This window comes from Eleginops maclovinus, chromosome 13, assembly GCF_036324505.1.
Source record: "Eleginops maclovinus isolate JMC-PN-2008 ecotype Puerto Natales chromosome 13, JC_Emac_rtc_rv5, whole genome shotgun sequence".
NCBI lineage: Eukaryota > Metazoa > Chordata > Actinopteri > Perciformes > Eleginopidae > Eleginops > Eleginops maclovinus.
In genome coordinates this window covers 10,488,356-10,509,726 of record NC_086361.1, presented here as the reverse complement: position 1 = coordinate 10,509,726, position 21,371 = coordinate 10,488,356, and the positions used below count along the sequence as shown (strand labels likewise).

Here is a 21,371-nt window from a genome sequence, read left to right as displayed (position 1 = left end):
ATAATCAAAAAGCCTTAAACCAAGTATAAATCACAAGATTTAAGTTAAAGATGCAATGTAAACGCCATATATGCTGTAGTGTATCTATAAAAAGCAGATGACCATGTGATCTAACTGAACTAGCCTTTGTCCTGTCAATAGTTAATTAGTTTTGCCTCAGAAGTGATCAGTATTTCTCCTGATCTGCATTGGGATTAGATGTAATTGTAGCCTCATACTGCCATGTTAACATTTTCAAATTGATTCAGAAATGATTTCCTCTAACAACTCAGCAGAAATGGGTCAAACACTATTCATTTCATCAACCTGTGTGTGTGTGTGTGTGTGTGTGTGTGTGTGTGTGTGTGTGTGTGTGTGTGTGTGTGTGTGTGTGTGTGTGTGTGTGTGTGTGTGTGTGTGTGTGTGTGTGTGTGTGTGTGTGTGTGTGTGTGTGGAGATGAAATTAGGATTGGAGCAGGCCCCGCCTCTCCCGGGAGCCGCCCACCAATCAGCTCGGTCCTGAGGCGGGACCACGGCTATCCGATGTTCTGGCAACAGGTTGCATTGTTAGCGGAGGTGGGGGGGGGGAATTTCCCGATGTCCTCAGTTCATTGAGTAACATCTTCTCATCCCACCAAACAGTACAGAGCTGCTGCCGTGAACACTGAGGAACATTTCGCGGTTAGGATCATCTCTACAGGTGCAGTAAACAAGTATTTTCACAGCTGATGCTTATGAACTCTTCACTTTAGTGGGGAAAGTGCAATGCTGTAAACTCCGTTTTGCTGAGCGAGCGTTTACTAGCATTTGGATAAACCGATATGGACACCTGTTGCTTTGTTATTTGATTCGGCAGACTTATAATGACCTTGCAAAAAGGCTTTTGTTGTCCGCTTTCAGGCGTGTTGTCAAAGCTTTTGGTCGCGGCTGTGTTGTGTGTACTCCGCTGCTGTCTATAATTGGATCTATCTGCACGGCGTAAAGAGGATAAAAGGTTATTATGGCTGGGAAACGCTTCATGTATGACTGCAGGCAGGTTTTACTGTTGTTTACCTGCTTACTGTGCTTGGGGTCCCAGTAAACAAACCGGAGGTTTCGACGCGCACCGATACTGACCGACCGGAGAGGTGGGTGTGACGCAACTCACCCAGGAGCAGACAGGTGCACTGCCCTGATGCTTTCCCCTGAACAAAGTAGTACTTTTATTTGACATTATAAAGTAGGCTTAGGCCTACTCCTGAAAAAAAAAGCAAAATAAGAATAATATCCTTGCAAGCATTATAATTTGCAACTTCCCAGCTGTTAAAAGAGGGTAAATCACCTTTTAATACAAATGGCTCCAGAAATAGTCCGGACCAACATTCTTTGCTTGGGGGGACACACCTCAAGCTCTCTTTAAGGTGTATGGGTAAACATGTACCTTTTAAAGAGGGACTAGTGTTTCCATGTTGCTATTTTACACAAGATTAACCTGCATCTATGTCTCCAACACAGCCAACAGTACTGATAACAACAGGGCTAGCCTTTCTGCTTTTACTGCACTTAACCAAACACAAATGCAATGTTGTTTGAAAATAGATGTTTTACAGTATTGTCATTTAATGACGTTTTTATTGGAATTGTATAATTTATATGTTCATATAGATTATTTTAATTCTACAAACAACAACCTTTATTCATTATGTCTTTGCATATGATACATCTGAGGTAAAGCATCAAAGTGTGACGTGGTTGAATTGAACATCCATGTGATTGTGCAAAATGATTTGATTATATTTCATTTTACATAATTCTGATTTAAAAATTGATTTCATAATATATTTAGGTTGCGACTAATAATTAATTTCATTATCGGTTTATGCATTAATGGGCTATCAAATATTTCAAAAGAAGTGACACATGTCAATTATCATTTACCAGAGATCCAGATGATGTCATCTAATTCTTATTTTGTCCAAATCCTATAGATATCTAATTTGCATGGATACAACAAAGAGAAGGCAGACAATCTTTATTAGAACTAGCACAATGACTAGAAAAATGTGATTATACAAATTCTAATAATCATTTCCAATGACATCTCTTTTATTGATTATCAACTAATCTCATAATAAACCATCTTCCAAGCCCAAGTGTCAAAGTAGCGTGTCCTCCTGTTCAGATACCAAAGGCAGGAGGCAGTGTGGGAGAAAGAAGAAGAAGATCAGACGAGTGGCACGAGTCAGAGGGTGCCAGAACATAGCCAGAGGAAACTGAGCTCTGTGAGGATAAAGGGAAGACTAATGGCAGAAAGTCCGGTTAGATGACATTCCTGTTTTTCTGTAGACACAGCCATTCCTTGCTACAAGAAAGAGCTGGAGAGGAGGTGAACCAGTTGTCACCAAATAGTGCTGGCAGCTACTGGCTGTTAAACAACTACCAAGTCTGGAAATCTGTATTTACCCAAGGAACATATTTACACCTGAGTTTCTGTGTGACCAGTGATTAGCAGCCTTGGCCTCAGCAGCTTAACAATAGACGATAACATTATCCTTTTTTTAAGGTTTTCCATCATAACTGAGGACTACCTTTTTTTAAACTTCATGTTATAGTTTTGATGTCCAGTGTGCAACATGGTATGCAAACCTGGTTGTTTGATATGTTATGAGTCTTTTCGGTTTTGTATTTACTGCCTATGTGACACTTTTCCGCATGTATAGGCTTTACAGTTAGTGCTGCCCTAGTTCTCAGTTTCCTTAATCTGTCCTTATTAATACAAATGCAAACCACGCGCAATGCCAGAGTAAAGGGAACGTCTGGAATCCTAAGAATGTTTTTACGAAAGACAAAGGCTGACTTTGATTCACCAATACAACCTCAATGCCAGTTGAGGTGCTTCACGTTACACAATAACCAGCAACCAGTCAGAGTTGGTTACATTTTAATTTCTGTGAGAGTCACATCTGTAGGTATGTACAAAGAAGCATACAGGGGTTTGAAGTACGATGCTAAGCCCTGTAGAGCGAAAAGCAGCTTTAGCAGTGCTTAAACACAAAGATGAATGTGTTCAAGAGAAACTGCACTTTCATGTGACAGCCAAAGTATTTTAACATGATTCCACGTTACTTTCCTGCCACTGAAAGGCAGTGATGCTTATTAGATCAGCTCCCACAGGGTGCATGTGTCTGCGAAAAAAACCCTCGTGTGTGTGTGTGTGTGTGTGTGTGTGTGTGTGTGTGTGTGTGTGTGTGTGTGTGTGTGTGTGTGTGTGTGTGTGTGTGTGTGTGTGTGTGTGTGTGTGTGTGTGTGTGTGTGTGTGTGTGTGTGTGTGTGTGTGTGTGTGTGTGTGTGTGTGTGTGTGTGTGTGTGCACGCTTGCGCTGCTTTAAAGTAAACAGTGTACGCCTGAGTGAGTCTACTCTGAAGTCTGGTGACTGTGGAGACTTTGGCGAAGGCAGAGAAAGAGAGAGAGGAGGCCCATTCCTGACATAGCCCCCAGTGTTTAATGCTCCACAGAGCCGGGACAATAAGAGGAGTATTCACCTCCTCATAGTGTTCATCACCAAGGTCCTCTTTCAGAGCGAATAAGATGGACTCACTTAGGTTATACTAACATTGTGGCTGACGGACTTGCTTTCTTTGTCATGTTTAATATGATAAAATATATTTTTGGTTAGATGTTGTTCAGATATTGAAGCACTTACAGCAGCTGTGGCTGCTTAAACTGCTGAATTTCCCCACGGGGACTAATAAAGGTATATCTTATATTATGTTACATTACTCTGTGAAATGAATTTCAGTAATTTTATTGACAAAATATACTTCTTAGTTTAGTTGTTGCAGAATATATATTTTGTTTTGCCCCTCTGGAGAAAGTAGATCTCTACCTGTGCAAATAAGCTCTTAGTTCCCACATTTGTCATGACATTACTATAATTAAACCTGGTTGAGAAGGAATTAAACCAGTAGAGCAGCAAGAGAAGATGTCGGCATGATCAAGGTGTATCAGCAGTCCGGTATTATTGCCAAGTCAGGGGGACCTCACCTGGAGAAGAAGAAGTGACATATGCAGGTTGAAAGGAGGCATCTGAGTTAAGGAATCATTCCTTTTTAAAATCAAACAAGACTATCTTTACAGAGAAACAACTAAAACAATAGGTATGCGTTTTAAATCATCCGCAGTTCTGTGTTGGTGAATATAGACACTCAGGGGCCTTATCATCGAGGCTTTCGTTCAGTCTCTTTATGACTGGCTCCACTATTTCAACTGATTTGCCTTTCTGCTGTTTTCCCCTCCCTGTCTAACCAGGCTGCTTGCTGAGAAACCAGGAAGTCAGCATGAGCTCTCTGTCTTCTGACAGGAAGCCTCTGGTGGATTACGGCGTTCAGATCCGCTTCATCAAGGACCTCCATGACACAGGTGGCGGTTTTCCTGATAAAACCAAAGTGAACAGCAGTACTGCAACCCCTCCTTCCAGTAAATACGGGGTGGCAGTGCGCGTTCAGGGAATATCTGGACAGCCCTATGTGGTGCTGAAAGATGGCCAGAAAGGTGACTCGTACGGAGTTCAGCTCAACACTCCCACCACCAGCTCAGGGCCGCCTTCACCGTGCAACAGCCTCCCCAAAACAAATAAAGAAGCAGCAGAATTAACAAACCCCTATAGCACTGCTGTGAACACAGCACGCTCCCCTGTTGTTTCTCCAGTGCAGGATGATGTTGGGGAGATTTTTGGGAGCCCACATAAAAGACCTCCAGGGGATGGGCAAGCAGGAACGCAAGGGGAAGAGGAGGGTGGAGCTGGCAGACAGAGAGAGAGGTCAAAAACTGAATTCCGACTCAAACCAACAGCAAGTGACCCAAAAGAGAACAACAGAGATAGGACTGATGAGGAGTATAACGAAGCAGGGCTGAAACGTGTCAAATTAAACGGTGTGACACCCAAAGGGGTCCCAAAACCTGTCTCTGGTTACACTGGCTCTTTGGGGAGATACAGTGGGAAGAAACAGATCAATGAGTCCCCTTCAGAGTTGTTTCCTGAACCTCCAGTATCAACTAATGAGGAGCCCATCCCAGTGATCGACACAAACTCCCTGGCTCCCATCAACAAGCTCATCAGTAAGTTCAACAGCGGGACGCCGGGCAGTGCCCCACAGACGAGGGGCCGCTCTGGGGCAAGGCAGAGGCTCAGGTTTGACGAACGCCGGCGATCAAGAAGTCTTGATGCTAGAAAAGATGTACAGGCTGAGGTTCCCTCTCCTAGCTCTCCCACTTTTAATCCCTACGCTATGCCTCTATCCACCTCCTCCTACTCATTGGTGTCATCTGCCCCAGTGAGCAGTAGCCTGGGAAGCAGCACTGCATCCAAGGGGACGGTGCTCGAGTCCCTGAAGCCGAGCTTTAAGTCCCCGGGGACGTTTGTTGCCAAGAACACCTATCCAGCTTTAGCAAAAAAGCCTGTAAGTATCAGCGGTTGTGAGGTATTCAGTTGTCTCTTTGCATTGTTTTCTTACTCAGCCAAACTCTCTATTTAAAGGAGATATCGCTGAGGAGTCAAATCAAAGAGGTCACCAATGGGGAGGAAGCTCAAATGAAGCAGGCGATTTACAACATCCTTAAACAGGGGTAAATAAACTACAAGCATGATATTATGTACTGTCTTGAATCTGTGTTGCTGTGTACCAATATCATCTGTTTTTCAATCAAATTTTCCATCTGCTGTTTCCTGTTCAGCACCAGTGAGAGTGAGGGATCTCTGAAAAGAAAGGTCAACCTCGTCTATGACACAACTGGCAGTTTTAAGGTACAACAAAACATTAAAGCATTTCTCTGGGAATATGAGCTTTTTTATATGCATATACACATACTTGCAGTGTTTACAGTTTAACTCATGGATTATATAATTTAGTACTAGTCACAATTTGTATTTTGCAAAAGAAGTTGTGGGTGATGATTAGAGTCAAATTAGTCAAACATTTAGACCTTTTAAACATTTTTTAAACTATCAAGTTCCAGCTTTGTTATTTAAATGTTGCTTTTGGCATGACCCTTGTTTACATTTGGATTACAGTTTGTGCCTTATAGTAGTTCAACATTAACATTACGGTTTTTCTTTCAGAGAGTCCATACTAATCTCACCTCTGTAAAGTTAATATTCAGCTCAAACCAGCAGCATGTTATCTTAGCTTAGCATAAATATTCGAAACAGGTAAAACCCTTAGCCTCACTCCGTCTAAAGGTTGCTAATTCTGCCCCAGAAGCTAAGAAGATAAGCTGTTATTTATCTCAAACTACTAGTAGCAGTAGTTGCTTTAAACATTATTCATACAATTTTCTTTAGCAGTTATCTTAGCTTAAAGCTCCTCACATACCAACAATCATATACAAGCTTGACAAACAAATGTAAGCATATTTTATTTAAAACAAAAATGAATTGCACAATTTACAAAAGCACATAATCCCAGTAGCTTTTGTTGGGTGGATTCTGGATGGTTGTGTCTGAGGGGCATCTTGTAGTGAAGCTAACAGATGGTTAACAGCTTGGCCTCTTTACTAAGGATAGGAAGTTCCTATTTCATCCACTTTGTCTCCAAGGATCCTCTTTTGTCAGACCAAAAAAATGCTAAATTAAGGAGCATGCTGAGTATTCCTCTCTCAATTTTTGGTACCACATCTACGCACCTCTCTGCTCCTGTGACAACTTATTAGATAGATTGTATCATGTTTTTTTTATGAGCATGAGCACACTACTTGCTTTAATTTTGCATCACTTTGCATAAATCTACATACAATAGTTATTCATTTGAGTCCTTAGCTATATCACATGCACTTGATTATGCATGACCCCTTGTTATGTACTTCTCAGTGTGTTTATGACCGCCTCTGCCTGGGAATTGTTTGCCACATCTTGTCTCTTGGCAACGATGCACCTGCAGAGGAAAGCTGTTGAGGGCTCAGTGTGTGTGGAGCGTTCAGTCATTGAGAGCCATCAATAATTGAGTTGGACTGGAACCCTGCACCAGCTGGGGGTTGGCTTGCAGGATGGGACAGATCCTCCTAGGAGGGGTCTTGTTGTAACAAAACTTCATTGTTTTTCATGACTGTCCACTTTTGAAGCGCCTGATTTCTCATCCAGCAGTCGTCTCACGCTCTTTAGAGGCAATAACAGCTACTGAAACATCCACAGCCAGCATCAACATGTAGGATGAAGGGGTTTACAGTGTTGTTTTTTATGCCTGAGGCTATTTTTTCTGCAGCTCTGCCTCTAAACCAAAACATCGCTTTTGTCTGTTTAGAGCCAAAGCATAAGATCAGTGCAGGGTGCGTGTTATAAAGGGATCATCTAAAGCCTGCATAGGGCAGGCTTCACATCCCTCCCTACCACTAATGTCTGTGGCTCCTTCTAAGTGCCGGTGGTGTGTGTCTGGTCTGATGAACTGTTGCCAGTCCATTTGTGTCAGTGGGAGAGAGATGGGGTTAATACACTTACACCCTGTTTGTTCCCCTGGTTAATTGACGATGAAAGATAGTGATGTACTGTATGTGGGTGATTTGCACTGAGTGGATGTTAATCCCCTGTTGTATTTTTAAAATTATCATTAAAAACAGAAATGTTTCTTCTTGCTATCCCTAGTCAGGTTGTTGAAAGGTTGTGGTCATTTAAACAAAAAGTGATTATTCCTAATAAGGATGTTTCATTTACATAAAAATGTCCTAAATAATGTGTCTTGTAGCTTGAATTCTTATATTGCTTGGATTAGCATACAATCCCCATAGTTAAATTATCCAAAGATCAACTTTTAAACTATCTGGGTCTTTTATGAATGTACAAGTCTGTGAATATAAAAATGGGGCATTAGGAAGTAAGTTAACTACAAATCCCAGGGTGCATTTCGGCAAAAAAATTGTAATCATTGAGCTTAAAAATATGTTATATATATATAACGGAAGTGGTTGAATGTACCACCATTGTAATTCGATTTCTACTCAATTGAAATGGTGGCTGAGCCCCATGGGTATTGTGGTATTTAGACCCACCTGCGACACCAAACCATTTAAAACTATTTTATCAAAACATTTGAAATACAATTAATAAAGAATACTGAGAAACGCTCCCAGAACCAGGAACTGGGGTAGGGAAATGAACTGGTAACTGAACAACTGAACAACATGTTCACAGCACAAACATGTTTTTTCACCGATGACCGCAAATATGCATCAAGCCATCCCTGTGTTGGGAACTTCAGCTTTGAAGATATCAAAATTTAATAATCTACTGTTTTAGATCACACTTTAATTGAATCTACTTTGTAATCACATCAAGTAATTCTGCTTGGACTGCAAGGCAGGAGAGTCTCTTTTATTGTGGATGATTAAAACACACAAGGATACAGCTGATGCAATTCACTCAAAGAGCTCAAAAGAGCTTGTTCATATTCCCATTTATGTTATCTTCTGTTAATTATCTCTTTCTATGAGGACAGAGAGGGACTGAAATGTCCCAGAACGGGATTATCTACAAACTGTCCTGAAGGGAAATAAATGAAACAAATCTGTACAAAACTCATCTTCATAATCTATCGCTGTTAACTAAGGAATGTGCTGTCTGTGATCCCCGCTTTGTCTCCCTGCTTCTGTGTGTGCGTCTGTAATGAGTGTGTGGGAGGATAAGAGAGGTTTCATGGGCAGGCTGTGCTTACACCTCCTTTTCAGCGAGATAGCGAGAGCTACAGAGCGATGTGGGCGCCGCTCCGGCTCTTCTCCCCTGCAGCCTGTCAGAAAGAGTTGTTAATGTGAGGAGACGGTCTTTTTTTTTTGACGATGTCTGAGCAAGCACACTGGCAGGGCCTCTTCTCCCCAAAATGTTTTGACTGTCAGAAACTAGGGCAAGGAATCCAAGGCAGGGTTTTTTCTTTTAAAGTTTCAGATAATACAGACAACATAATGTCTTTCCAAGGTCGACATTGGCACTGTCTCCAGTCCTCCTCTCTGTCTTTGTCCTCTTTCACTCTCACCCTCAGTGTGTGTGTGTGTGTGTGTGTGTGTGTGTGTGTGTGTGTGTGTGTGTGTGTTTTGTGTTTTGTGTACAGGATGGAGGATCTGATGGGAGCTACAAAAAGGAGAACATGGAGGAGCTTCTGGAGCAACTCAAACGCTGCAAGAAAGAACTGCAGCAAGTCCACAATGAGTAAGTGTGTGTGTGTGTGTGTGTGTGTGTGTGTGTGTGTGTGTGTGTGTGTGTGTGTGTGTGTGTGTGTGTGTGTGTGTGTGTGTGTGTGTGTGTGTGTGTGTGTGTGTGTGTGTGTGTGTGTGTGTGTGTGTGTGTGTGTGTGTGTGTGTGTGTGTGTGTGTGTGAGTGTCATTGTTAGAATGGTACTAAGGACCTTTACTCAAGTATTGCACTTAAGTATTAGGCAGTAAAAAAAGTGTATTTTTGAGTTCACTACGATTATTTAATTATGATTTGATGTAGTACTCTTATCTACACAGAACTTTTAGCTCCACATTGAAAACTACACGTTTAAAAGTCTTTCAAATGTATTTGGTATTCATAAAAAAACGAATAATACTTTATATAACAAAATAATACTGTGAAGAGGTATCCTGCATAATAAGTACTTTCACAAGTACATTTGTCTCGTACTTCTTGTGAACCGCTACTTAAGTAACTTTTTCAAGGACTATAGTATCTCCTTTACCCTTTTAGGTGTAGGATCTGATTACTTTTTCAACAACTGGCATATTTGTTTGTTTATTTGTTTGTGTGTATGGGGGGGGGGGGGGGGGGGGGTTGCATGTAGAGTGTAAGCACTTAACAGCCAACAGTAGTTTCCCGTTGTCACTCCTGTGGCTGCTTTTCAGAGGATAATTTCACTGTTGCCTGATTGATGGCTTTGTTAATGTGATTGGCGTTGGAATATTGATTGATTGATTGATTGTGTGTGTGTGTGTGTGTGTGTGTGTGTGTGTGTGTGAGCAGTCTGGCCGAGGAGCGCATGGCCAGAGAGGGGGCGGAGTCTCGTGTGCGCCGACAGGAAGATCAGCTGGCTGAGCTTCAGGAGGATCTGAGGAGGGTTTCAGAAGATTCTCCCCACTCTGACTCTCTGCAGACGGTACTGACACCACTGGACGCACAGAATAAACATGACTGCTCTTCTGCCTGACTGTCTGCCTGTCTGTCTGCCTCTCTGTCTGCCTGTCTGTCTGACTGTCTGTCTTTCTCTTTGCAGGATGTGATGAGTCTGCAGGCCGACCTGGCTGAGGCTAACATGTTACGAAGGCGCCAGGAGGAGCTTCTACACCAGCGGGAGCGGGAGCTGACCGCCCTGAAGGGGGCACTGAAGGAGGAGGTGGAGTGCCATGACAGAGAGATGGAGACTCTGAGGGAGCAGTACAGCCAAGATATGGATAACCTGAGGACAACCATGGAGCAGGTCACACAGGTGGATGGAGCTTACCTTTGCATTTTGCAAACGAGGTCAAATACTCCAATGATGTAGCCCAAAAGTTGTCTTGGTATTTGAACTGCTGTGCAGCAGTATTGAAGCCCTGATTGGCAATCATTCATTTTCTAAGTCAGATCTTAGTAAGTGTTTTGACTTGAGAACAGGTGGAAAAAATAGGTTTTGCGAAGATATTCTTTTTAGGTTTCTTTAAAGGCAAGGCAAGGCAAGATTATTTATATAGCATCTTTCAACCCAAGGCAATTCAAAGTGCTTTACAGAAATGAAAGACATTAAGAGCATTAAGAAATATTTAAAGAAAATTCATGTGTGAAGTTTTTTTTCTCCAAAAAGATGAATCTATTTCAAAATAGCTATTTTATCATCGCTGAGAGATGAGAGGCAAGCTAGAGGAGAAAATGTCTGGTATCCACAGATGATTTGTTTGGGAACTTAAAAAGATTACCCTGTCGTATCCTTTTTTTTCACCTGTATTTAATTCATAAACATGGCAGAGAAGATGATTTAGATCAGACAGGAGATAGAAGACTAGGATATTATTTTTCATATCACTCTTATTACTTTCCTCTTGGGTCTTTTTCTACAGTGCTTCATAAAAAGTGTTTTTTTCTGTAATGAGAGTTTGGGCTAAACTTATTAGCGAAAAGATAAAAAATGCTGAAGACAGAGTAAAAAGGAGCAACATTGTGCAGCTGTGAAAAAAGACCCAAGAGACTTTGAATATTTCATTATCAAACTAAAAGTGCACAACGAACAGATCATTTATTAAAAGTCAAATAAAGTCTATCACTTAAACTCTTATCGGCAACCTTATCAATACTTTAAAATTCTGACGTTGTAGTAATCCATGTGCAGGTATTTCGATGAAGGATGACTCCTGGTTTCCGACCAGACAAGCCATTAGTAAAAGATGCTAATTTAAAAGGGAGTGACTAGTTCAATAAAACAAAGAAAGTGTTGGTTTAGTAACTCTGATGTCACTGAACCAACACGAGTGGTTCAATAAAGTGAACAAAGAACAAGCAAGACACTCATAAATACCTCTTTTAAAAGAACAGGTCAGCTGCATCTCTGTTTTATGTGTGTGTTTAGGTCCATTTCAGCAGCTTTCTTGCTCTCCCGAAAGTTTTAAAGACACTGACTGTGAAAGAACCAAAAGATTCTGCACACATTCAACCAATGCTAGGTTCTTTAGAAATGAACAAAGTGAGTACAAGTGAAAGACAGTATGCTGAGTTTTGATATTTTTCTCTCAGAATTCCTCTGAAACTTGCACATTGACACTGATATTTTAATTTTCACTGATGTATTCATCCTCATTATTTTTGCTTCACTGTCAAAGTAGGAGCCTGCAGATTACCGAGCAAATAACCAGGGAGGATTATAACCTCTTTGATGGCAACGGCAAAACCTTCGGTGCAGCAAATGTAGCGTTTGTTACACCATCGTCTTCTAATAGATAAAACATTGATGATCTCTTTGTACCGATTTAGTGGAGAACAGACAGCTTAGTCCTGTCAGGCTGTTTGTGCATCCTGCATCCCTTATTTAGGCGATATTAAATCACGCTTTGATGTTGCATCCACCCTATTATACACCCCGTCTTTGTCTTGTCATTCCGTTTTATGTGTCAGCACGCAGTCAGGGTATCACAAGGTCAGGCTAAGCCCAGTCGCAGAGTTAGAAAAGAGAATATCGCTGCTTGTGATTGCAATGTGAAACTTTTCCAGTTGGATTTCTATTGTGGAGTTTCTGCGGGTTGACTATATTTGCAGTGATGTGGTGTAGAGGAAGTATGAAGCATATATGTATGTACAGGAATAGATCATTAGGCGGATTTTGGAAACGGTAGCAGCAGTGTCAGGAAAAAAAGTGTCATTCCGCCTGAGAGCTGGAAATAAGCCGACCGGTTGACAGCTGCTTTTGATGTGTGCCGATTTATTTGGAGAGAGGAGGATTAAAATAGTTGGATCGCTGTTTGTGATGCCTGCTCCATTTTGTGGGATATTTGATGGTGTTGTTTTTTACAGTGAAGTGTATTTTATTAAACAGACCCTATTATGTATTTTGGGGTTTTCCTTGTAGTGTGTTATATAGGTTTTTGTTCATGTAAATGGTCTGCAAAGGCTAAAATCCCAAAGTTCCAATACATTGTGTGTGATAATCTAAGGGGAGGGACGTCTCTATGCGGGTGACCAATCACAACAGAGCCGACCAGCTAACCAATCAGAGCAGGCTGGGCTCAGGTTTCAGACAGAGGTTTAAAAGAAGTGCAGTAGCACAGGCAGAGTCAGAACAACCAAGAGCTTTTTGAACATCAAATCATATAAACATGTTAAAGTAGAAGTACGAAATACAAATATGAATCTGAAAATTAGTATAATATGGCCCCTTTAAAATTTGAAGAAATAAAGGCATGAAACCAAAAACATCTGTTCTTTTAGGAATACATTACCTTGTCTTATATTACTTGCATTATAATCTTTTTTGTGTTTATCCGCCCCTGTGTTTCAGTCCCAGGAGCAGATAGAAGAGGAAAGGGAGAGGGTCAACACCTCCATGTTTACGTTGGAGCAAGAACTGGACAACTGCAGAGATCAGGAGGAGCAATGGAAGACGCAGCTGGACGCTTCGACACGGGAGCTGAAAAACACCAGAGAAGAGTTGGTGTTTAAAGGCTTTTCTGAATCGCATTAATTGATTGTGGGCTTGTAATATACATAACTTATCTTTTTCTGTATCTAACTTCAAAGGATTAAGACAATAAAAACTCTGCAGAAGAATAAAGTAATGTTCAAAGACCATGAGATGAGTGGACAAATCAAAGCATTTAAAGCCTGCAGATAGAAAGTTAGATTTCTAAGATATCATGCTGAACAAAGCTGATTATGGAGGCATAATGTTGCTTTTTATCCATAAAAAGAGGTACAAACAGCTGCAACAATGCTACTGCAAGGCTTATATTTCCAGCTCCTCTTTAGTCAAACACCCTAAAATGTTGTATACGGTTACAAAATCGTTTAAAGTGCTCAATGAAACGTTAGATCTGTAAAAACCTGTTGGTCATACTGAATATAGTGTTTACTGTTGGTTCAGTCTTCTCTTGAGTTATTTTTTAATGCATGCACTCTTTCACTTGACTTTTCCTTGGGCAGGAGCGGGATGCACTTCAGCAGTCGAACGTGAGAGCGACAGTCAGTCTCACTGTGTTTGGTTTGAGTAGCTCTAGCCTAGTTTCAAATAAGCAAATCTGAACTTGACATGTGTTCCCTGAAATTCACTTGAAAACTCACATATCAGCGTGTATTTTGTATCTGATGATTTCAAGTCAGTGAACTTTCTACTAACAGTAATCCAGTGATATTAAGCCCGATGAACCTAATCACTCAACATATTTACCTAACCAATCAACATGCAGAATTCTCCTTAATTGATTGTGTCTTAATGAATTTAAATTGATCAATCATTTTATTTTTCAATCTTAATACATTTCCTGATTGAATTGCTAATTAACATAAATGATTTTGAATGAATAACAAGTGATGTATCTCAGTATAAATATTAATGCTACAATGGAAGTCAAACACAAGTCAGATTGTGGATGTGGTGATGTTTTTATAGCGTGGTAGTTTTATCCCCTTGTTCTCATTAGTAACTGCTATCTTTGGTGTTCGCACGTGTGTGCTTATGGCCTTGCAGAGTTTGTGTGTGTGTGTAGTTTATAGAGGTACAGTTATCTCTGTGTTTTCTTTAGCATCTGCTTTCTTTCTGCAGGCTGCTGAAATCCCAACTGGAGAAGAATGAATTTGAGGGGGAGTTGAAAGCTCTTCGGGACTCGCTGAAGAAACAATTTTCTACCTCTGACGATAACTTAGCAGAGGTAATTCACACGTGCGTCACCGGGCAGATTACTCTCACTGTGTGGGTGAAACACAGTGGCTCATCTCTTCTGTTTTACAGCATGATTAGTGTTTTTAGTTTTTTGTGTGGTTGAAGCTGTTCTAATTTCATTCAGTATTCCTGCACACACAAAGGATCACTTGCCACCAATGTTGAAATGTTCTGTACTGTAATAAATGTAGTGGAGTTTCAAAGTGCAATACTTGCCTTTGAAATGAAGCTGAGTATACTGTATGTCTTAAGTAGTATTAAATGGAAATACTAAAGTAAATTACAAACACGTCAAAAAAAATGTTTGGTACAATACTTTAATAAATGTACTAAGATATTTTCCACCACTGCTTGCCACATACTCTTATAAACACATTGTTATGCACCCTTGGTGCATTCCTCTTACTCTTACACACACACTCACATTATTCGTCTTTGATTGGTTATCCAAAGGAGCTCCAGCGTTGCCATGATGATCTGAAGCGTGCGCGTACCGATCTAGACAAGCAAAACAGCGAGTTAGACGCAAAGAGAGAGGCACTTGAAGCCCTGAAGAAGGCGAGTGGAGACAAAGAGGCTGAGCTTCTGTCTGAACTCAGCAAGTTGAAGGAGCAGTCGCAGAAAGACAAGGCCGAACTGGAAAAGGCGAAGGAGGTAAGGTGTCATTTGCAGTCTATAGAAAAGAATGGTCTTTCATGATGTAACAGATTCAATTGAAAAGGATTATGTACGATTAGCGCTTTCATATACTAGGTGAATGTCACAATTTTAAAGGAAAGTTTGGGTGTTGCATGCACACTATGTAAATTATCCACCTGTCCCTCTCAATTCGCTCCATCTGCAGTCGTCTGTCGGGTCTTCAGGAAAGAGTGTGGTGGACTACGGCACCAACTTCGAGCTCCAGGAAGCGAACACTCGCCTCAGAGAGAGGCTGGCCCGCATGGTACTGCACAACAAAAATAAAAGCAGACACAGCTGTACACACACATGCATGCAAAATTATGTAAACTGACATACTGTACAAGAACAAAAGAAACGGCCACCCACGCAGACTCTATTTCCAACCGAGAACAACATTAGATCTAAAGAAAAACTCAGGAACATGTAAGCCCTGAAAATAATCCCTTCGCGATAAATTTGCATAAGATGCGCTTTGTGCTCCTTCTGCGTTGGAACAGCAACATATTATAGCTGTTTTAAGCGCTATAATCTTGTTACCTTAGATGTGAAATGTTCATGTGACCAGCATAGTCAGAAGCACATATGTGCAGGAGCAAAGCCATAAGAAATCAACATATGTTGAGGATAGGGAGTACGTTTTTGTATGGAGTTTGTTTGCAGTTATAAAACGCTGAGTGGAAAAATGAAAAGATTTATTTTAATTTCTTGCCGAGATACATTTTTTAAATGCCAAACAGATTTGACATTACAGCGCAATGGCAAATAATGAAATACTGGAAAAATATGGATGAGTTTGCTTGCCTGATACAATTCAAGAAATATGCACACAAAATTCCTTTTACCTACAGTATGGTAGTGTAAAAATTCAAATAAGTCCATATTCGTTAGCTCCATGTTCATCTGTGTTTTTTTTCCCATTTTTCAGTCGAGGCTTCACTCCAGCACTCCCCGGAGCCCAGAGACGGAGGAGGCGGTGGAAGTTCTGGAGGATGAGAACCGCTCCCTGAAGACTCAGCTGGAGGAGGCCAGGAGGGGAGTCACCCGCCTGAGCAAGGAGAGGGACGAGCTTACCCGGCGGCTGGAGGAGAGAGACCTGGAGAGGGAGGCACTGAGGAGGGGCAAAACGGACCTTGAGGAGCAGAAGAGGCTGCTGGACCGAGCCCTGGAGAAGATCAGCAAAGAGGTGTTTTTTAGAGTCAGCATTATATGTTGTTTAAGATTGTGTATGAGATATTTTCACTCACCGTTGTTTCTCCACTTCTGCTTCCTCCAATTCAGATGGAGATAATGATGGGAGATTCTCGTCAGTCGGTGGCCGCCCTGCAATCACAGCTCGAAGACTACAGGGAGCGCACGAGGAAGGATCTGCTGGAAGCCCAGCGCAACAGCAAGGACAGGCTGGCTGAGCTGCAGAGGGCTCAGAGCAACCTCAAGGCCCAGCAGGAGGAGGTGAGGACACATGGGGGAAAGATAAAACCCAAAACTCCTGAAAGAAAATGTTTTTAGTAGTATACATTTTCTGAACTACAACATATCTTTTAGCTTTTTTTTTTATTCCTAAAGCCTTTCATAAGTCTTTTTTGCCATGCTAGAGGCCGGACCAGCGGGTTGGTCCAGACATGTAATATCTCAATAAGTTTTGGATATCTTTGCACAGTTTTTCCTGAGCACTTAAACAACATCTTATCAAAGATTGACATTAACATTTATGGTTTGTTCTTCATAGATTTCTTACCAAGTAATGCAATGGGTAAACACTTGCATTTATAGACGTAATAAGTATGAAAATATGTATTCCTCATTTAATGTGAGAGTTTATGCTGCTTTTTAGATTCAGCAGCTTTATCTTTGACCACAAGTTTCTCAGCTTTTAGGTGGCCACAGTTTTCACCCTAGTGGAATTTCTTTTCTTTTTTTGTGGGGTTGTTTGTGTGTGAATGCATAAACTTGTGGATACATTTTTACACATCATCACAGCTATAGCAAATTAGGGTTTGTACAGTGTAACAGGGCAGTATGAAAAAAGAGAATGCATGCCTCAAATCCTTCCTTTAATAATCCATGCATAATGGTCATGCATTTTGTGTTCAGGTTTCCCGTCTAAAGAAGGATCTGCTAGTGTGCAGCGAGGAGAGAGACAGCGCCCAGTTGGAGAGAGACCTCCTTAACAACCGGCTCAAACATGTGGAGAGTGAGATAGAATCAGAGAAGAGCACACACACTGACCGCAGCAGGGAGATCAGGGGCCTAGAGGTGAGGCTTTGGGTTCATGAACTTGTGAATCTAAAGTTGGGTTAAAGTAAATAAGGGACATGTTGATATGTTAGCAAATGTAGTGAAAGTCAAGCTGTGAGTATTAGAGGATTAAGATGTATTTAGCTATTAATCCTTGTGTGTTTACAGGATAAAATCAAGACAATGGAGATTGAGCTGGATGAGGAAAGGACGAGCGTGGAGCTTCTGAACGACCGCATTACACGTAGCAGAGATCAGGTAAGAAATATTTGAATACACATGCAAATAGTCAGGAGGCATTTCTGTGGAATCATTTAACAGGTTCACTAACACTGCCTCTACACTCTCTCCTCTCAGGTTGACCAGCTTCGCTCAGAACTCATGCAGGAGCGCTCAGCAAGACACGACCTGGAGATGGACAAGAGTGCAATTGAAAGACAGGTACTGTTTCTGTGATGCAGTGCCTCCGCTTGCACACGTTTCATACTGTACACACACCATATTCACCTCACTGTCCCACTCCCCTTCCAGCTGAAAGAGTTGAGGTCCCGTGTCGCAGACATGGAGGGACAGACCCGGCCCTCACCTGGACTCAGCCTGCTGGAAAACAAAATTCAAGAGTTGGAAGAGAGACTACGCAGTGAAGAAAGGTAGAAAATCATGGCGTAATAAAAGACCTTGCCTAGAACGACAAATTAAATGTAAGATTTTGTGTCATCATACTATATTTTTTGTTATATTGTGTGCATTCTGCATGTCTTCACGCAGAGAGAAGGCCAGCATTCAGGCCTCTCAGAGACGGATGGAGAGGAAACTGAAAGAGCTAAACGCCACATTGGACCAGGAGAGAAGCCAGCATGTAGAGCAGAGAGATCAGGTAAACATCAGTATTTGACTCCAAATTAGTGTTTTGTGTTTGCTGTTCTAACACTAAATGCTGATTTTTAAAACCCAGATCCAACTAATCAGAGGAATAGCCTTTAAGACGAGAATGATAGAAGTTTTGAAGTTCAGAGTGGTAAAGGTACAATTAAATGTAGCTGAAGTAGTTAGTAAAATGAAACTCAAAAACGTAGATACAACCTGAATAATGAAAGTTAATTAAATGGCACAAAGAAGCTAAATTCAGGTTTGGATTTGAGTTTAAGGTTGTTAGCACTTAATCTTGTCATCTAACTCTGAGGAACACGGCAGATAAAAGTATTTTCCAAAGTATTCTGTAAATGTCAGGCAGCTGATAATAACAGTCTGGAAGATACTTTCCTGTGAAGGTTTCCTGACTGTGTGTTCATGCTAATTTACCATCTCAACAGTTCAATTATGAAGGGAGAATTATCTAGTGTTTGACCTGCACCAGTTGTTTAATCATTAGCACAGCTCAAACAGTGCTTGATTACATGTACCTATTTCACAAAACACTAATCTGATCCGTGCTCCTCCTCTTAGCTCACTCAGTCCCGGCGACGCTCCTCGACCACCCCTTCCCTATAATATCCCTGCTGACCCAACCTTTTTTTTATATAGCCGTAACCCCTACAAACCCACACACCTGCCAACACCTTCCCCCTTCCACTCCCTAGCGTCTCCAGCTGTGACCTCCCGTGTTCCCCTCTAACCCCCTTGCCTCTCCCTCTCTGTCTCCAGCTGTCTCTGCGTGTGAAGGCCTTGAAGCGGCAGGTGGACGAGAGCGAGGGAGAGGTGGAGCGATTGGAGGGAGTGCGCCGGAAGGTCCTCCGAGACTTGGAGGAGCAGCAGGAGCTTCAGGAGGCAATGCATGCCAAAGTCTCAGCCCTGGAGACTGAACTAAAGTAAGAATTATGTGATTTTCACATGAAATAATGTTGATTTTCCACATACAATATGAGATTTCTTAATGGTCAGTTTGTATATATCAAAACCATGTGTGTTCTTTACACTAGGTGGCACTCTATAGTAACGAGCTGCACACATGTCTGTTTTCGCTGCGCTGAAGTGTAAGAAAGTGAAATAACTGAGTCTGTTTCTGATGTTTGCAGGCGGAAGTCACAGAAAACGCATCGCAGCGCTCTGGGCTCCTCCACTTTAAGCTCTGAGGATGAGGACGGTTTCTATGACACCAACATCACCTCCATCCTCAACGAGAGCCACCTACAGACCAGCAACTGCTAGAGGAAGATAAATTAAAAAGACCTATAAAAAGATCCTTTTTTTCTTCTCTCCAGCGCAAACACTTATGAGATTTGTTTCAGAGAGTGGAACTCAGGGCATCAAGGGGTGTGAAGAACTCGGTTGCCATGCACTACAAACTTGCCTTGCAATCTTTCTTGAGAGTTATTTTTAGTACAGCGGTCTAACAGAGAGAGGTTGTCAGGATAATTAGATTTCATTTTATGAGCCTTCAGCTGTGATTATGGTTTCTGTCGTGTTTTTTCTGTCTTGAGATCTTCTGTTAGCTGTTATGTTGAGAGGATGAATTACAGGTATAGTTATAAATACAAGGTTTTACTTCAACTTGAATCTTTTCAAAAAGACTCTTTGCTGTGTGTATGTAAACTACTGTGGTAGCATATTACTGTAGCATGGTTCATGTTCACTAAACTTGCAAATTCAAACCTTTTAAACCAAAAAAATTACTTCATAAGATATATTTCTTTCCTGTTGCTCCAGTCAAATATCTGTGTTTGCTTGTGCATGATAAGTTACACCTGTCAGTGTTTCTTCGTGTTTTGAAAGTGACTTTATGTTTTTGTTTTTTAAAATGTGACAAGGGAACATTTAAACTGACCCTATATTTTTACACTGTAAGAGCTTACCTGTTACTCAAGACAATCAAATATGCGTACAGTAGCACTGTGTATCCTCAGAGATGAATCTTTTCTCTATGAACCTTTGTACTTTAACCACTGTATTTCTGATGTGGGTTTATATATTGTTAAGCTTCATTCATGTGCATGTTTTCACTCAAATGCCTTAAAAAATCGATTCATATCTATGTTGTCTCTGCATGTATTCTGTGTAAATGCTGCTGCTGTAATGGTTTAAGTAGTACACATTTCTCTTTGTTGGAACTGGCTTGTATGAATGTATATTTTAATATCCAAATTACATTTTGATGGTGTTATGTCATTTTTAACATGCCACTTTTAATTGGGCAATTGTAAGTAAGTTGCTAGTATGCTTTTAAATGTAGAAATATGGCTATTATGCTGCTGATTATATTTTTCAAAGGTATTTTAAGTCAATTTTAGATCGTGTACATCAAAAAGGTATAAGGTATTTTTTCCTTATTCTCTTAAACACTAATCTCTTTATATAAATGATAGGCACCATGTTTATAAAAGTATCCCCTCCTAGAAAACAGAACAGAAATGTGTTATTCCTCCTTCAGATCGCATTTCATTTTTATTGCTTTGAATTCTAAGCCAATGAGGAAATAAGCTTCTCAAGCCTTTACGTCACATGGGTGTAGCTATGCATCATGGATCCACGCCTGCTTTGTGGATGTGTCTCTGAGGGAGGCGTGCCAGTTAGCGGCAAGCCTGAACTCAATACCAATTAATTCACCACTCATCCGCACTTCCGTCCATTAAACCTGCGCTACACTTTTTACACCTCGCATTGTAAGACCAGACTCTACTCTTTAAATGCACCGCCGTTTTAGTTTCCCTCAAAGAATGTCACAAGATAAAGAAAAGAAGTCTTAAGATCTAATGGGCGACTACAACATCTCCCATAATCCAATAAGAATGTTTGTAGGCAGATTTATATGTAGTGCTAATCCTTGTTTAATGTATGTCTTGTAATAAAAGCATGTTAAGAAAACGTGGTTTTCGCCCATGAACTAGTCTCTGCACTTGCAGTAGAAACCCGTTTAAAATATCAATGACCATGAGGCCAGTTCACATGATACAGAGATAAAGAGATAGCTACAGAGAATATAGAGAATACAAGATCAAGGCTGGCCTCAGCCAGCTGTTCTGCAGGTTTCTTATCACCGCTAGAGAGAACATACAGTGCCTACATACATACAGTACATACAGTACAGACAGACAGACAGACAGACAGACAGACAGACAGACAGACAGACAGATTTTTTTATTTTCACAACAGTATAACCTTCATCGACCTTTTGATGGATCATTCTGGTCAGTTGCTAGTATACTA

The 21,371-nt window shown here is 41.0% G+C and overlaps 1 protein-coding gene across 3 annotated transcripts; it reads left to right on the top strand.

Moving 5' to 3' along the window:
- The first annotated feature begins 558 nt into the window (after positions 1–558).
- On the top strand, positions 559–20,318 carry cgnb (cingulin b). 3 transcript variants are annotated; one of them, XM_063899401.1, is made up of 21 exons: positions 559–679; positions 4,267–5,417; positions 5,495–5,583; positions 5,692–5,761; positions 9,048–9,145; positions 9,938–10,070; positions 10,188–10,400; positions 12,936–13,084; positions 13,577–13,603; positions 14,196–14,301; positions 14,766–14,966; positions 15,157–15,255; positions 15,919–16,176; positions 16,272–16,442; positions 17,085–17,246; positions 17,397–17,486; positions 17,586–17,669; positions 17,760–17,878; positions 17,997–18,105; positions 18,873–19,036; positions 19,244–20,318. In XM_063899401.1, the coding sequence occupies exons 2-21, from the start codon at positions 4,296–4,298 to the stop codon at positions 19,374–19,376; spliced, it is 3,597 nt and encodes a 1,198-aa protein (XP_063755471.1). In that variant the 5' UTR covers positions 559–679; positions 4,267–4,295; the 3' UTR covers positions 19,377–20,318. The 3 variants fall into 3 exon arrangements, with proteins under 3 accessions (XP_063755471.1, XP_063755472.1, XP_063755473.1); XM_063899402.1 differs by lacking the exon at positions 13,577–13,603; XM_063899403.1 differs by lacking the exons at positions 18,873–19,036; positions 19,244–20,318 and adding an exon at positions 18,675–18,822.
- The last annotated feature ends 1,053 nt before the right edge of the window (positions 20,319–21,371 follow it).

Bases quoted from the DNA above. Each gene is read 5' to 3' on its own strand.
- cgnb (XM_063899401.1), top strand. From the start codon at position 4,296: ATGAGCTCTCTGTCTTCTGACAGGAAGCCTCTGGTGGATTACGGCGTT. The intron at 9,146-9,937 runs GTAAGTGTGTGT...GTGTGTGAGCAG, and splicing joins CTGCAGCAAGTCCACAATGA to TCTGGCCGAGGAGCGCATGG. The intron at 18,106-18,872 runs GTAAACATCAGT...CTCTGTCTCCAG, and splicing joins ATGTAGAGCAGAGAGATCAG to CTGTCTCTGCGTGTGAAGGC.